This window comes from Cyprinodon tularosa, unplaced genomic scaffold, assembly GCF_016077235.1.
Source record: "Cyprinodon tularosa strain WSP-4 unplaced genomic scaffold, ASM1607723v1 ctg683, whole genome shotgun sequence".
NCBI classification, from domain to species: domain Eukaryota; kingdom Metazoa; phylum Chordata; class Actinopteri; order Cyprinodontiformes; family Cyprinodontidae; genus Cyprinodon; species Cyprinodon tularosa.
This window is the reverse complement of record NW_024039433.1, coordinates 272,580-288,212: the sequence shown is the minus strand read 5'-3', so window position 1 is coordinate 288,212 and position 15,633 is coordinate 272,580. Positions and strand designations below refer to the sequence as shown.

Sequence of the window (15,633 nt, the reverse complement as noted above, 5' to 3'; positions counted from 1 at the left end):
AGACATGGCTAACAGAAAACTGCTGCTGTGAACAAAAGAGAACAAAAATGCTTAAAAGTTAGAAATTTGTTTTTAAACAGTTAAATCACCATGACGGAAAATAAGTTTTTGGATCATAATCTTGGATTTAGTTTGGGGGAAAAAGAAAGGCAAGAGACTGAAATAAATAAGACATTGACCTTCACTCAACACAGAAAAGATGAGACAATGAGGAAAAAAAGAGAAGAGAAACTGACAAGAAAAAACGAAGAGGAAAGATTGAAGAAAATGTATATAGGTACTTAGAAAATACACTAAGACACAAACAGAGTAGGCTTTTCTCATGGTGACATGCATTAATAAAATGTTTGTTTTGTTCTTTTTTTTCTGCAGTTCCACGTTAAAGTTTGATGCAGCAGCTCTGCTTTTCTGAATGGACCGTCTCCATCTCCACTGTCAGTACAGCAAACCAGGCAGACATTCTTTTTTATAGATTACAGTACACTAAAAGGTTGCATTTTGCCCTTGTATGCATTTTTAACAGTTTAATTCTGTAAAGACAAAATATGTCTGGTGGTCCAGCTCTGATTTACATCTTTGGCTAAATTGCAGGTTTGAATATTGTAATACTTTCCTATAACAAAATAGACCTGCAGAAAGAAATTACTAATAAAATATTTTACATATGCATAGTTCTATGTTCTATGTAGAGATTTCCCTTAGCTTTGATTGTATGTCTCACAATTTTGTAATTTATCATTGTTCATTAAACTCTGAAAGCTATGTGACTTTGTTAATATTCTGTCCTAAAATGCGATAAGATGTGCCCTTTTTCTTTTGAGCACCTGCCCCTTTAGTGGTCTCTGCACGGCCCTGCTGTGAAACCATTCTACAAGTGGCAGTGGCATTACTGACACGCTTTTCAAACTGAGTTTCTGTACTGAGGCTATTTATATCTTCAATTTGGTCTCTTTCGTTTCACATTTCATCCAATGTACCCCATATAATCTATGACCGCTGCCTGTTCAGAAAGCACCGCTGCAGCGCCAACTTCAGCCGCATACTTTACCGAAAACACAAACTTTCTACAGTACGGTATGCGATGAAGTCATACGCTTGAAATAAGCAACGAAACAACGGGTGCCATCTTTGTTTTGTTTAAGAAGGGGAGGCAGACTTTGGAAAGTAGCTATTTCAATTGGATTAGTTCGTTTTTATCCCGAATAGCGACTCGAGTGTCTGCAGTATTTAAACAATAGAAGCAGTTCTTAAATCGTCTCTATACGAGTTCAAAAGTAAAGCATGTGGAACTCTACCTAAAGAAGGAATAATCCAACTAGAACGTCGTGTTAGAAAACTACAGCTAATAGGTGAATCATAAAATGAAGGCTTAAATAAGAAAGGTTAAAAAAAAAAACATAGCAAGGTTTCAACTAACCAGTAGGAGAAACGTAGAGAGCAGCAAGCACACTGTGTACGGAATGCCTCAAGGGTCATGTTTAGCGCAATTCCTCCTGAAATTACTAGAACAGAAACTATATATTTAAAGATATTTGAAATCTTTTTAAAGGTGGCCGGTGTAACATCGATGTAACAACGGATTATTCCCTGTTCGTATCATCTTCTGATTGGACTTTATAGCATTTATTTGCACCATTATTATTTTTGCAACGCTACCGTTCATTGTTATGCACACATTTTTTTCATTCTTCTGCATGCTAAAAAAACAAAACAAAAAACTGTTTTTCTCCTTGCTCTGGTATATCTTTATTACTGCCGCACTTTATATTGTGATGTTATTTAATTCAACTCCAGTCCCTTTACTTGTCGTAAGCTGCATGCACTCTATGTTTACAAGTTTGTCTTAGTCTAATTACAATAAAGCCATTTATTTATTTTTAAACTGATTAAAACTAGAATTAGGCAATAACTTGCATTTGCAATATCATTGCGATTTTACAAAACGCAATTTTCAAATTGCAAACGCACATTTATGGGCGTTAGACACTCTCACCTTAGTCCTTTAGGTGGCGATAATACGCTTAAAGTGGGCTTTTCTTGCCTAGATAGCTTCTTTTTTAAAGTTATTTACTAAAAAGAAGTTCAAAGAAGGAAGCGTTTGGAAATTATCAGTTGTCCTACTCAACGGTGTGGAAAGCAGTGGCATATTCAGAAATGAAAGACAACATTTGAATAAAATAAAAGTCACCAAAATAGAAAAAACATACGAGTGTATGTTTTAGTATCAATGTGCATTAGTGAGTAGTACATTAGCATTTCATATAACATAACATTTATAATATATATATAACATTTCTTCTTTATGTGTTTGAGACATTTCAAGAAAATGTTAAAAACTGGAGATGATCTAAGGTTATTTTCTGTTTTTGAAAAATAATGATACAATATAATTAAATATTTTTTTGTCTTTCAATATTATCATTGGTTCAGGAAGTGTAATTTTTTGTCCGAACCATCTTTCTAAGGATTTCCAGAATATTTTGGTTTTGTTGCATGTATTATTGAAAGCATGGTCTGTTATTTCACATGATTATCATTTACTTTGATAAATATTGTGACAAATTTTTAGTAATTCTTTGGAAGTGTAAATAGCATTTGAATTTTAAAGAGTGTGTCCTCAGCTTTTAATTATGTAGGGCTTTCAGTTAGACTAAAATTTCAATCGATTTCTTTATCATATAATACCATTTTTTATCATACCATTATAGGCCTTATTTTGTTTATCATACCAGTGAGTACAGTTTTGATTAAACTGTTTCTAATTGTACTAGTTATTGAATTTTGAGAGGTTGCAGGACGATGAGCTTTTACATTTTCAGTCTAATTAATTCATTCTTCTGGCAGGGCTTTGAGTAATCTGGTTACTTCAGCTGTATAAAGGGTTATATTTGCAATGGTCACAGTGGTCAGTTGCAACAGCTAGTGATTAACAATACAAATCATCAAATTATTGGCTTATTCAACTATTTTCCCTAACTGTTTGTCCTTTTCCTGTCTCGAGCATACTTAGGGGAAAGAAGAGAAGATGGAGGATATAAAAAACATGGATTAAGCCTTTAAAGATCAATTTGATGTTAAATAACTCTCCTTTATTGCTTTATATTGGAATGCTGCAAATTACACAGTTGAAGCAATTGTACACCGTTTCTATATGTTCATCCATAAGGGTTTGAATTCTGCAACTTAATGACTTGTAATCTGCTGAGTTTTTTTAAGATATAAACATTTTAACCAATCTGTATAAATTGGTTTAACTGACTCTTTAAGGGCCTTGATATGAGCTGTTGAGATCATCAGTATATAAATAATAGAGGTCTAATGAAAGATCAATCCATACCGATGTATTGATTAAATTAACATTCCAACTATATTTATAGGAAATAAAAACATTGATTCAAATTTAATACATACCTTTATTTTGAAATTCACAAGGTGAGAGACAACAGTGAAAAGGCTAGCAATCCATATAATAGGAAACACTTTTTTATCTAAATGATCAATGCATGTAAGTGCTTAGAAATAAAATAGTCAAATCATTTTTTTCTTTATTTGGTGAGCTGATATGAATCAAAATAATTGTGTTAGATGTGCAGATTATGTCACACTTCATAGATATTTGCATTTATTAAATAGAAACCTTACATCATTTTGAGAAAGTCTTTTTTATGCTGCTGAAAAAGGGCAGTATTGGCTGGGTTCGCTAAATGTTTAAGCTAGGGTTAGTCTGACTGCACAAGAGGACCAGCCAATCTTATCTATGCAAGGACTCCTGTCTTTGAAGAGGCCATCGATAATGGTGCGATTTGCAAACTCGCTAGTTTCACAGATGGGTTTGGTGAGGTGCTCTCATATGGAAGCTTAGATGACAGAATGCAGTCATCTAAGCTCATCCAACTAATTTAGTAGTCAAACTACCTTGGACAAGCAGACTGTTGTAGGTACAAATGAAATTGCCACCTGATTTGTTGTGATGGTTTTGAGATATAATAAGGGAATCTAGTACTGCTGTGCTACTGTAGCCCTTTTTTTTTTTTTTTTTGAAAGGGGGTGGGGGGGGGTAAAGAGATCTGTTGTACAAATTAGAAGTTGGAGGAAAGATTAGCAACACTTTATTTATATTTGGTTTATTAAAACAACGACAGCAGCAAGATAAAATAAATAAATATAGAGTCTGCTGGATTTTACCAGGAAAGCAATATATCTGCACTGATGTAAATAGAAATCATATTAGTAATGGGGAAATAAAAGCTCAAATAAAAATCATGCTAGATTATTCTAGACATTAATACACACAAGTTTGTGAACACAAGGCAAACAGATGGAAAAAAGAAAACCGTACACATACCTGATGATAAAGATTAAACAACAACAGAAAAATAAAGGTCCAAAACTAACCATGAACATTTACATGGTTATAATTTTCAACATTTTACTGCTAAAAACAAAAGGCATTAAGAGGTTTGGTTTCTTAGGCTACTAGATTTAACAGTAAAACTAACGATATAAGAAAAAATTACAAGTTACCCACAAATATACATCTGAGGCAAACATGCAAATCAAAGTATTCTATTTAGGTATTGTATTGATAGATGTTGTCAGGGAGTTACGAGACTGAGATAAGTCAACTTACACTTTAAAATAATGTATTAAAAACTGGAGAAAAAATAACCATAGTGTATTATAGACCAAAGCTAGCCCTCCAGACATACATTTGCTCATGGTTGCTCGCTGGCCCCCTCTGTTTAGTTGTCTTTTTATTTTATTTTATTATTATTTCTTTTTTTATAGTAAAACAAATTGTGATTGCGTGTCCATATAGTACATGCTTTAAAAATCACACAACTATTATCCTGGATCTGTTTTCTTGATGAACTTCATGTATTGCAGCTCTCAGTGTAGGAAGGAGGGGCTTCTGGAAAAGACAGACATAAAAAAAAAAAAAATGTTACTCAGTGCACTTTTTATACAAAATATAAAATCCACAACCTTAAAAGCAGACCATGGTGAAATGCTGAAATGGCTGATTCATTTAAATAAACAGCAACCTGGGCTTTTAAGCTTTTCTATGTGCTGCAAGAATCGAGAATGTGTCTTTTTCTTGCAACCCTGAGTCAAAGAACAGAGTTCTTCCAGCAGTGGTAATTTATTTTACATCAAACCTCAAGAACTAATTAGAAGTACTCATAAGACCCCCCACTGTAGCATATACCAGTGTAGGTACTTTGTTTTATTCAAACTGCTGACCATTAAGACAATAGCCTGGATCCACACTTGATTAAGCTGTGCATAGGTCACGTGTTGAAAACATTGCAAAAACACACTTTCATATTCACGTAGACCTCCAAGAGAGAACTGACCTCTCCATTCTTGTATTGTCTTTGAACACACTAAAATACATTTATACTTGTAGTTACGTTCCCACGCCCCAACTCTGGCTTATGCTTTAGGTCTAAACTTTGGCATTAAATTTGATCTCCGCAAATCAACTACAGATTTTACCCTCTTTTTTAAAGTTTTCATGACCAAGATGACTTAAAATTTGCACAGGCAGATTAGGTGCAAATTCAGATTTTCGTTTTTCAGGAGCATAAAATATCCGGACTTCATTGATGGATTAAGGTACATCTTTCTGATTTTATAGTCCTTCATGAAATATGTTGCATAACAACAAACCTTGTGGATAAGCCAAGGCACCATAGTCTGGAGGAAGGGTATCATGTTGAGCTCTTGGTTGGGCACAATTCCCTGAAGGATAAGGAGCTGTGGCCTCTGTCGACCCCCTTAATGAAGACCCACTTGAGGCTGTGGCAGATACATTAGGCAGTTGATTCTGTGGAAAAAAGAGGCCTGGGGCATAGCTGAATCCATTGGGTGACACCGGCTGAGACTGGCGCTTGTTTGGAAAGTGTTCATTCGTCACGTTCCCAGCTTCTGTGCTTAACGGGTAATCAGCCGGAGGCGCGCTGGGGGAGGAAATCCTGGAGCGTGGAGCTGGACGGGGAGCAGGTTTAGGGGCAATATGAGGTGATGGTGTAAGCATGGAAGAAGATGGGAGGACATCTGATGTCGACGCAGAGGCTGTCAGCTCCTTCTTGGAAGGAGGAACTTCTTTCTTGGATGAACAGAGTTTCCTGTCAAGTGACACATTTCCGATGTGGATTGGTAATGTAAGTGTAACTTCAGGAGACTTTAGGCTGACCTAAGGAAAGGAAAACAACAAAAAGAAAACTGTTCTTCAGCCAAATATTGAAGAAGGCAAGATGGGTTTTTTAAATTGTTACATAGGAAATATGCAACATTCAACAGTAATAATCTTCTCACAGATATGCTAGGTATACAATGGAAAGATATCTTAGACAAAAAACAATGTTATCACTTAAACATCATCAGTACTATCTGCAGATATCATAACAACCTTGACATGGTTGCTGTTTTTAGACAGGACAGTTTAAGATAAACAGCATCTTTGGAAGCATTGTGCATTTGTCATAAAATACATTAGAATAATGACTAATCTATTTGATCACACTGGAATAAAAAATAATAGAATGTATTTTAATTTGTTAGTATGTTTGTTATATACTGTGATAAATGTTTGCTTGTTTAAAAGGTTTTATGAATGTTTTCAAGTGAAAACAAACAACAAGAATGCATCTATCTATCTATCTATATCTATATCTATATCTATATATATATATATATATATATATATACACTATATTGCCAAAAGTATTTGCTCACCTGCCTTGACTCACATATGAGCTTAAGTGACATCCCGTTCCTAATCCATAGGGTTCAATATGACGTCGGTCCACCCTTTGCAGCTAGAACAGCTTCAACTCTTCTGGGAAGGCTGTCCACAAGGTTTAGGAGTGTGTTTATGGGAATTTTTGACCATTCTTCCAGAAGCGCATTTGTGAGGTCGCACACTGATGTTGGACGAGAAGGCCTGGCTCTCAGTCTCCGCTCTAATTCATCCCAAAGGTGTTCTATCGGGTTGAGGTCAGGACTCTGTGCAGGCCAGTCAAGTTCATCCACACCAGACTCTGTCATCCATGTCTTTATGGACCTTGCTTTGTGCACTGGTGCACAGTCATGTTGGAAGAGGAAGGGGCCAGCTCCAAACTGTTCCCACAAAGTTGGGAGCATGGAATTGTCCAAAATGTCTTGGTATGCTGAAGCATTCAGAGTTCCTTTCACTGGAACTAAGGGGCCAAGCCCAGCTCCTGAAAAACAACCTCACACCATAATCCCCCCTCCACCAAACTTTACACTTGGCACAATGCAGTCAGACAAGTACCGTTCTCCTGGCAACCGCCAAACCCAGACCCGTCCATCAGATTGCCAGATGGAGAAGCGCGATTCGTCACTCCAGAGAACGCGTCTCCACTGCTCTAGAGTCCAGTGGCGGCGTGCTTTACACCACCGCATCCGACGCTTTGCATTGCACTTGGTGATGTATGGCTTGGATGCAGCTGCTCGACCATGGAAACCCATTCCATGAAGCTCTCTGCGCACTGTTCTTGAGCTAATCTGAAGGCCACATGAAGTTTGGAGGTCTGTAGTGATTGACTCTGCAGAAAGTTGGCGACCTCTTCGCACTATGCGCGTAGGCATCCGCTGACCCCGCTTCGTCAGTTTACGTGGCCTACCTCTTCGTGGCTGAGTTGCTGTCGTTCCCAAACACTTCCATTTTCTTATAATACAGCTGACAGTTGACTGTGGAATATTTAGGAGCGAGGAAATTTCACGACTGGATTTGTTGCACAGGTGGCATCCTATCACAGTTCCACGCTGGAATTCACTGAGCTCCTGAGAGCGACCCATTCTTTCACAAATGTTTGTAAAAACAGTCTGCATGCCTAGGTGCTTGAATTTATACACCTGTGGCCATGGAAGTGATTGGAACACCTGATTCCAATAATTTGGATGGGTGAGCAAATACTTTTGGCAATATAGTGTATATATATATATATATATATATATATATATATATATATATATATATATATATAGCTGAATTACTAAAGAAATAAAAACATTGGATGTAAAAAAAAATCAGCTCTGCCTTAGAGATGCCTTGAAGAACATTACAAAACTGCATAAATGTAATTTGCCTCACAAAAAGAGATACTTGGATACTGAGTCAGTCACTGTTATACTTAATGAACTGGAGTTGAAAATGTATTACCTTGACATAGTATTCGATCTTTATAAGTTCACAACCAGCAAGTGATGACTGAGGGAGGGCAGGAATGATGATTTGTTCTTTCCAATCTACCTCTCTACCACCTTTTATTGCTCCTCCTTCCACTTCCACTATCGACTTCAGGTCATAGGTTGGCTTCTTTGTCTCATACGTCACCCTCTGTAAACATTAAAGCACAGATGTCAAAGTACAGTCCTCATGGGCTGGTATACTGCAAATTGGTCTGTCTGTAAGCACACCCGAACCACATAGTTGGGTCATCAGCAGTACTATGTAGATTTTAAGTCCATGAGGAAGTGATTCTTCCATTTATTTAGACATAACAGACTTCAACACGTAAAAAGGTTGCAGGATAACAACTCCTTGAAGGCGATCGCTTTGATGCCACTGAATTAAAACACAGAGTTAACAGAATTGCATAAGATCTTTTAACTGGTATAATATGGCAAAAGGGCATTGGAATTAATTGACAAGTCATTAACGCTTATCGTCAGGCAGTCTTTCCTTCAGGTGACTGTTGATGCCTCCACCTCAGTCTTCTGAAGTTTCTCACAAAGTAATTCAGGCTGAATCGTGTTAAAAGCACTGGATAAACCACATAAAAATGACCTTCACAGTGCTGTGTGCCCTCTCTTAATGACAGTGGGTTTTTTTGAAACGGGTGAATGATGGCATTTTCAACTCCAAACCCACAGCAATCCGTGGAACGAAATCCGTGGAACCATCTTGTTGGGGTGGTGTTATCCACACAGACGTTGATGTAGTCAGTCACAGTGCTTGCATGGATGTCCTCTCCATGGAGCTGATACAATGGATTCCAGTAGACTCAAAACAACCCTGCAGGGCCTCTTCAGCTTCCTGCGAAAATCCTCTTACATTTCCTTCTAAGGCAGATTCTCCCTTATAAAGTGACTTGTACTCTTAGAGAAAAGTAACCAGTAACTAATTTACAAAGATCTGAAAATTAATTTTTAGACATCCAGAATGTTTATTTTTAGATAGGAGTAATGTTTCAGATATGTGAAAGTAACAGCTCAACACAGATGAATGGGGAAAATTGAGGTATTTTGTACTAGTTAGGATTACTAGATAAATTACCTTAGATAGGAGGAATACTATTAAAAATATCTGAAATACATATTCAGTCAAGCAAATATATATGAAACGGCCACTTAAAATAAGTACAGATCTGTAGATATCTGAAATGTAGTTCTTACTACTACAAATATGATTCCATTTAACTTAAAACGTAATTTCAACTGGTGGAAATGTAATTAGTCTAAAATACAATTCTGACCAGGAACATTGTAATTGTGACTAGGTAGAGTGCTTTAGTGCTATCTCTAATAGAAATGTGACTAGTCAGTTAAAATGGAGCTGCATTTTTTTATGTTAGTCAAAATTATGTTTTTAAGTATCTAAAACCGCATTTTTAATAGGCATTATTAAAATCAAGATACTTGAAAACCCAATTTAACTAGTCATAATATATTTTTGATTTCAATAATTGGATTTCTGGATTTCTAGAAGGTTATGTTCATTTTTGATATCTGAAATAGTTTATGGTCATCAGAATTCACTTTTAGATAGGGAGAATATTAATTTTAGATACAAAGAATGTTATTTTAAATATCTGAAAGTAAAAGCTCAATACACATGAATGGGAAACATGACGTCATTTGTACTCGTGCAAATTACATTTAAGATATCTGAATTGCTTGTTATAGATTGGAAAAAAATTATTTTAGATATTGGAACTGTTCATTTTGACTAAGACGAAATGTATTTGAGATATCAGAAATATTTATTCAGTCAAGCTAATAAATGTCAAAAGGGCCACTCAAAATTTGTACAGGTTTCTAGGTTTCTGAAAGTCTATTATTACAAGTACAAATATATTTCTTGCATCCTGAAATTAAATTTTTGCTTGCAAAAATGTTATTCAGGATATCTATATGACCAGTTCTGACTAGTAGGAATTTAATTTTAACCCGGAAGAATCTTATTTTAGAGATCAACAAATAGAACACAATGGAGAGGACAGCACTTTTAATAAATGTCAAAACAAACTGCCATACAAACACTGCCAACTAACATCCATTGAGTTTTCAAGTCTTCTTTAGATCTCAATCTGCTCTTATTGTCAGAAAACCTGGCAGAAAGAGGCTGAAGTCTGGAGGATGATCCTGAAGCCATGTTTCAGTAAAAAAACATAATGCTGCATTGCCGACATTAGGGATCATAGCCCTTGGTAGGGCTTTAAGTTATTTTAACTTGTTTCCTAATGCCCATAGTGATTGATGGAAGAGACGGCTTAAATGTCCTACTCCTTAAAAATTGTTAATGGGCTGCTCCCAGTTGTAAAGTAATTCCAGAATTATTACATAGATAGGGGCAACGAAAATGCTTAAGATACTAGTAAAAGTCTTTACCTGCATCAGATTGGCAGCTATGTGGCCTGTGGTCTTGGTGGACTGGTTACTGATGTTGGCTGACAGCTTGATAATCTGGCCCGGTGTGTAACCCTTCATATCTGTTTGGGCCTTCAGAATGATCGTCCCCGTTTTCACAAGCATGTAGGTGAACTGTTGAGTTACTGCAGAGGAAGCAGGTCCCTATAAAGCAGAGGTAAAGGACACAAGATAGAATATGTCTGCAAGTTTTTTTATCCCCTAATTTATAAGTTGTTAAAGTCTTGAAGAAAAGAAAAACACCACAATTCAACAAAAATATTTTATGTTTCTTAATTACTTTTTCATTTTGTGATCAATGGTAGTGCAAATGAATAATGACTTGGTTATATAAAAAAAACAAAAACAGAATACCGTAACATGCCTCTAGTCAAAAGAGGTCAATCTTTTTTTTAAGACAGCTGCTGAAGCTAAGCCTATATTCAACTATACAGAATTAGCATAAGAGTTTGACCAGAACCAGGGCCCTGTTTAAGCAGGTGGAATAAGTCATAACTTGGAATGAGTTTGAGGATAAATCCCTGAATAACCAGGACTTTCGGTTTCAGAAAGCCAGAGAGCATTTATCCCGAGGCAAATTAATCCTGCAATTTACTCAACAAAACAAATTATAAGATTTTTAGAAGTTATCTAGAGCCGCTTGCACATTCAAGCAGAGTTTAAACACAATAAGGCTGTCACAAATTGCATATCCATTACTGTAGCAGCCTGTAGATGGTGGATAGAAAAATATTAAACATGCACTCGATTAGATGTCTCCCAGTGCCTTCCCTTGTATACATTGCTGTAGTCCACTGACACACACACAGTCCTCCCTCCCTCTTCTGCTGAGGAGAAGTTTGTTTGGACTTCTGCAGGTGCAGAAGTGATAAAGAGTACCGAAAACTAAGGAAGTAAATTTACTGGTTTTACTCCACATGAGCTCATGACGGGTCAACCCTTTCCTGGACCACAGAACAAACCAGACCACTGGCCAGACTAGGACTGACAGGTGACACATTAAAACGGCCTACAAGACACTTTTTCCCTTAATTAGAGACTGCTTTACAGACACACCAAGGTGCCTGGAGACACTCATTGAGAAACATCTCAGCCATCCCTCAGCACCAGAAGGTGTGGCTCAAAGTCATCAAAAGAAACTGATCAGAGCTCATCTCAGCTAATCAGGAAGGAACCAGGAAAAGTTTCAACAAAGCAAATCAGAATAAAGGGGCAGAATAATCCCCTTTGATTTGTTCATTAACACATCAGTAATCCATCTGATGTTTTGAAGACCAGCTGCTCAGCAGACAACGTTCAAAATGTCCCTTGTAAGTGACCAAGATCAGCAGAAAGACCAAGGCACCCACCTGAAGATGTCTGACATCAGCTTTGGCTTTTTGATTATTTAATTATACAACATGAATGAGAAGCGATATGTGTTGTATTTTGATGAAAGGTGGATATTTTTTAGCAATCTGAGTGTTTGGGCCGGATCTATCAAAGGTTTGCGCATATAAAAACGTGAGCTATTTCACTGCCCACGCTAAAAAATGTACAAACTGATCTATCAACAGCGTGCTAAAAGGATTTGGTCTTTAAAACGTGCTAAATAGCGCCTCTTATCCATTTAGTACTTTGTCTGCAATGAATATGCAATATGGGGCGTTTACACGCAAAAGTGCGTCTTGTGGGAGGTGAACATGTAAATATATTAATTTAGCACTCGCAAAGTGATTTATCAAACCTGAAAGCAATATTGCTAACGGTATCTGACTCTATATTTAACACGTTTCAAAAGAAGGTGCAAATGGTCTGTATGCGTAATTGCGCACACATGGCAGCGGTTATTGTCGCAAGAAGGAGACATGGAAATGAAGCAAGGAGACGCAGAGAACGCATTTTTTCACTCCGTGTGAATATTTTTGGAATGAACGAGGAAACGATCATCAAAACATGTCGTTTATCCAGCATTGCCATTTTGGAGCTGTTGGGGGAACTCCGAATGGATTTGGAGCCAGCCACAAGGAGGACCCACGCAATAACAGATATCACAAAACTCCTTGCAACGTTGCACTTTTTTGCATCTGGGTCATTCCAGCGTACGGTTGCAGCGAGAGCTGGGATCTCCCAATCTCGTTTTTCAGAAGTGCTGTCCGACGGGGTCGGGGTTCTCCCCCTGCGCCTGTGGAGCAACATGCCAAATGCTGCGGGTATGAATACGCGCAATAATCTCATCCACAGTCACTTCTTGTGAGCCATTTGGTATGTGCATTTTTCTACAGGCCAATACAAAACACCTGTTTTTTTGTTGTTGTTTTTTTTTACTGCAGTAAAGTAGAAATTCTGCCACATACCACTTTAGGGAATAAAGGTTGCCAAAGTTTTTTCTTTATATATCACTGTAAGATTTAAATTTCTTAATGCACTAGTTTGTAGAAACTACAAACTACTTTGCCGCAAACTACAAAACGCGCAAAACCATCATTTAAATAGGGCGTCTCCAACAGTTTTGCACCTGCCACCAGTTACGCAATCGCTCTTGTTAAATCACCCGCAAACCATGGTCCAGCCCCTCGCGCAAAATTCCAGTTTGCGAGCGCAAATTACTGCACGCAAAATTGGATCTTGATAAATCCGGCCCTTTGATACTAGTTTCTCAATACAAAAGAGCGCTAATATTAATCCTCCACCTTGTTAAGTGTGGGCTTTGACTGACCCTGATTCTGAAGAGCTGGACTCTGTGTGAAAGATCTTTGTGTTATTTATTTATTCGTTTATTTGATAGGGACAAGTATGTTTCATGAATCATGTCACACACTACAGCATTATAGCTAAGGCTAATTCTCAATGCCTATCCCCAGTTAGGCTTTTACACAAAACACAGTGACTGTAGACGAGGCAAAACAGAACAAATTACACATTAAGACATCACAGATACAAGATCGTGTCAGTTAAATTATTAATGTTAACATGTCTAACCTCTCAATAAAAAGTAAAAAGTCTTTAAGTTTATGTTTAAAAAGGACCCAGTTTGACTCTCCCTTCAGTTCTGCAGGTAATGTGTTCCATGTTTTGGTGCTTTGTACAGTGAATACAGTGTTATGATTTTAACATTTTGCAATGAGATTATTTTTTGTTTCTTTTTTAACTTATGAGGTTTGTTTCATTTAGGTCGTCAGGTTTATAATTTCACTTATACATTGTAGACATGAAGAAGTACATTTTTCAACTAATTTGACCTTTTCTATTTCCATAATAAAAGTGGTAACTGATAATGATAAGAACTAAAAAATAAAACTCTCAGCAAATAGATTTTACCATGAAGAGTATCATCATATATATATATATATATATATATATATATATATATATATATATATATATATACACACATATACACACACTCACCGGCCACTTTATTAGGTACACCTGTCCAACTGCTCGTTAACACCTAATTTCTAAGCAGCCAATCACATGGCGGCAACTCAGTGCATTTAGGCATGTAGACATGGTCAAGACAATCTCCTGCAGTTCAAACCGAGCATCAGTATGGGGAAGAAAGGTGATTTGAGTGACTTTGAACGTGGCATGATTGTTGGTGCCAGAAGGGCTGGTCTGAATATTTCAGAAACTGCTGATCTACTGGGATTTTCACGCACAACCATCTCTAGGGTTTACAGAGAATGGTCCGAAAAAGAAAAAAACATCCAGTGAGCGGCAGTTCTGTGGGCGGAAATGCCTTGTTGATGCCAGAGGTCAGAGGAGAATGGCCAGACTGGTTCGAGCTGATAGAAGGGCAACAGTGACTCAAATAACCACCCGTTACAACCAAGGTGGGCAGAAGAGCATCTCTGAACGCACAGTACGTCAAACTTTGAGGCAGATGGGCTACAGCAGCAGAAGACCACACCGGGTGCCACTCCTTTCAGCTAAGAACAGGAAACTGAGGCTACAATTTGCACAAGCTCATCGAAATTGGACAATAGAAGATTGGAAAAACGCTGCCTGATCTGATGAGTCTCGATTTCTGCTGCAAAATTCAGATGGTAGGGTCAGAATTTGGCGTCTACAACATGAAAGCATGGATTCATCCTGTCTTGTATCAACAGTCCAGGCTGGTGGTGGTGGTGTCATGGTGTGGGGAATATTTTCTTGGCACTCTTTGGGCCCCTTGGTACCAATTGAGCATCGTTGCAACGCCACAGCCTACCTTGTTGCTGACCATGTCCATCCCTTTATGACCACAATGTACCCAACTTCTGATGGCTACTTTCAGCAGGATAATGCGCCATGTCATAAAGCTGGAATCATCTCAGACTGGTTTCTTGAACGTGACAATGAGTTCACTGTACTCAAATGGCCTCCACAGTCACCAGATCTCAATCCAATAGAGCATCTTTGGGATGTGGCGGAACGGGAGATTTGCATCATGGATGTGCAGCCGACAAATCTGCGGCAACTGTGTGATGCCATCATGTCAATATGGATCAAACTCCCTGAGGGATATATATATATATATATATATATATATATATACACACACACACACACATTTTTTTTTTCAATCATGGAAAAGATTATGATATGCCATTATGATATGATGTTGCCAATAAATAGAGCACTGGAATGACATCCTAGCAGAGATGGGGACTCGAGTTTCTGACTCGTACTCGAGTCGCACTTAAGTCGCATATTTAATGACTTCAGACTCGACTTGGACTTGCATTTGGAGGACTTCAGACTCGACTGAGACTCGTGATTTCTGACTTGTGAACAATATTTTATTCCAGTGTAAAAACACTTATTCAAGTTTTTGTTTTACTAACTTGACTGATCGCCGCTCGCCTTACCCGCACACAGAAGAGGTAAAACAAAAAAAAGTAGCACTTATGGCCAGTATGGCCCCACACTCAGTGGGGGAGCAAACACCTCAAAGACCCAAACCGTGAAACACTCAAGTTCAAGTGTTTT

General features: G+C 37.5%; 2 protein-coding genes across 6 annotated transcripts in view; both read right to left on the bottom strand.

The window, feature by feature from the left end:
• Positions 1-1,489, bottom strand: part of ehmt1a (euchromatic histone-lysine N-methyltransferase 1a) — a 128,889-nt gene extending 127,400 nt beyond the window's left edge. For 4 of the 5 annotated variants that reach the window (XM_038267751.1, XM_038267756.1, XM_038267757.1 and 1 more), the window contains exon 1: positions 1,418-1,489. The gene's annotated coding sequence lies outside the window, so the exon portion shown is untranslated. Of the gene's footprint in view, positions 1-1,295; positions 1,387-1,417 lie in introns of those variants that run through there. The other variant, XM_038267753.1, reaches the window with a different exon arrangement.
• Positions 1,490-4,021: 2,532 nt separating this feature from the next.
• Positions 4,022-15,633, bottom strand: part of arrdc1a (arrestin domain containing 1a) — a 25,976-nt gene continuing 14,364 nt past the window's right edge. The window contains exons 5-8 of the mRNA XM_038267763.1: positions 10,642-10,824; positions 8,192-8,368; positions 5,674-6,199; positions 4,022-4,912 (exon numbers count right to left, since the gene is read on the bottom strand). Of these exons, the coding sequence (XP_038123691.1) occupies positions 4,875-4,912; positions 5,674-6,199; positions 8,192-8,368; positions 10,642-10,824 (924 nt within the window). The 3' untranslated portion in view covers positions 4,022-4,874. The remainder of the gene's footprint in view (positions 4,913-5,673; positions 6,200-8,191; positions 8,369-10,641; positions 10,825-15,633) is intronic.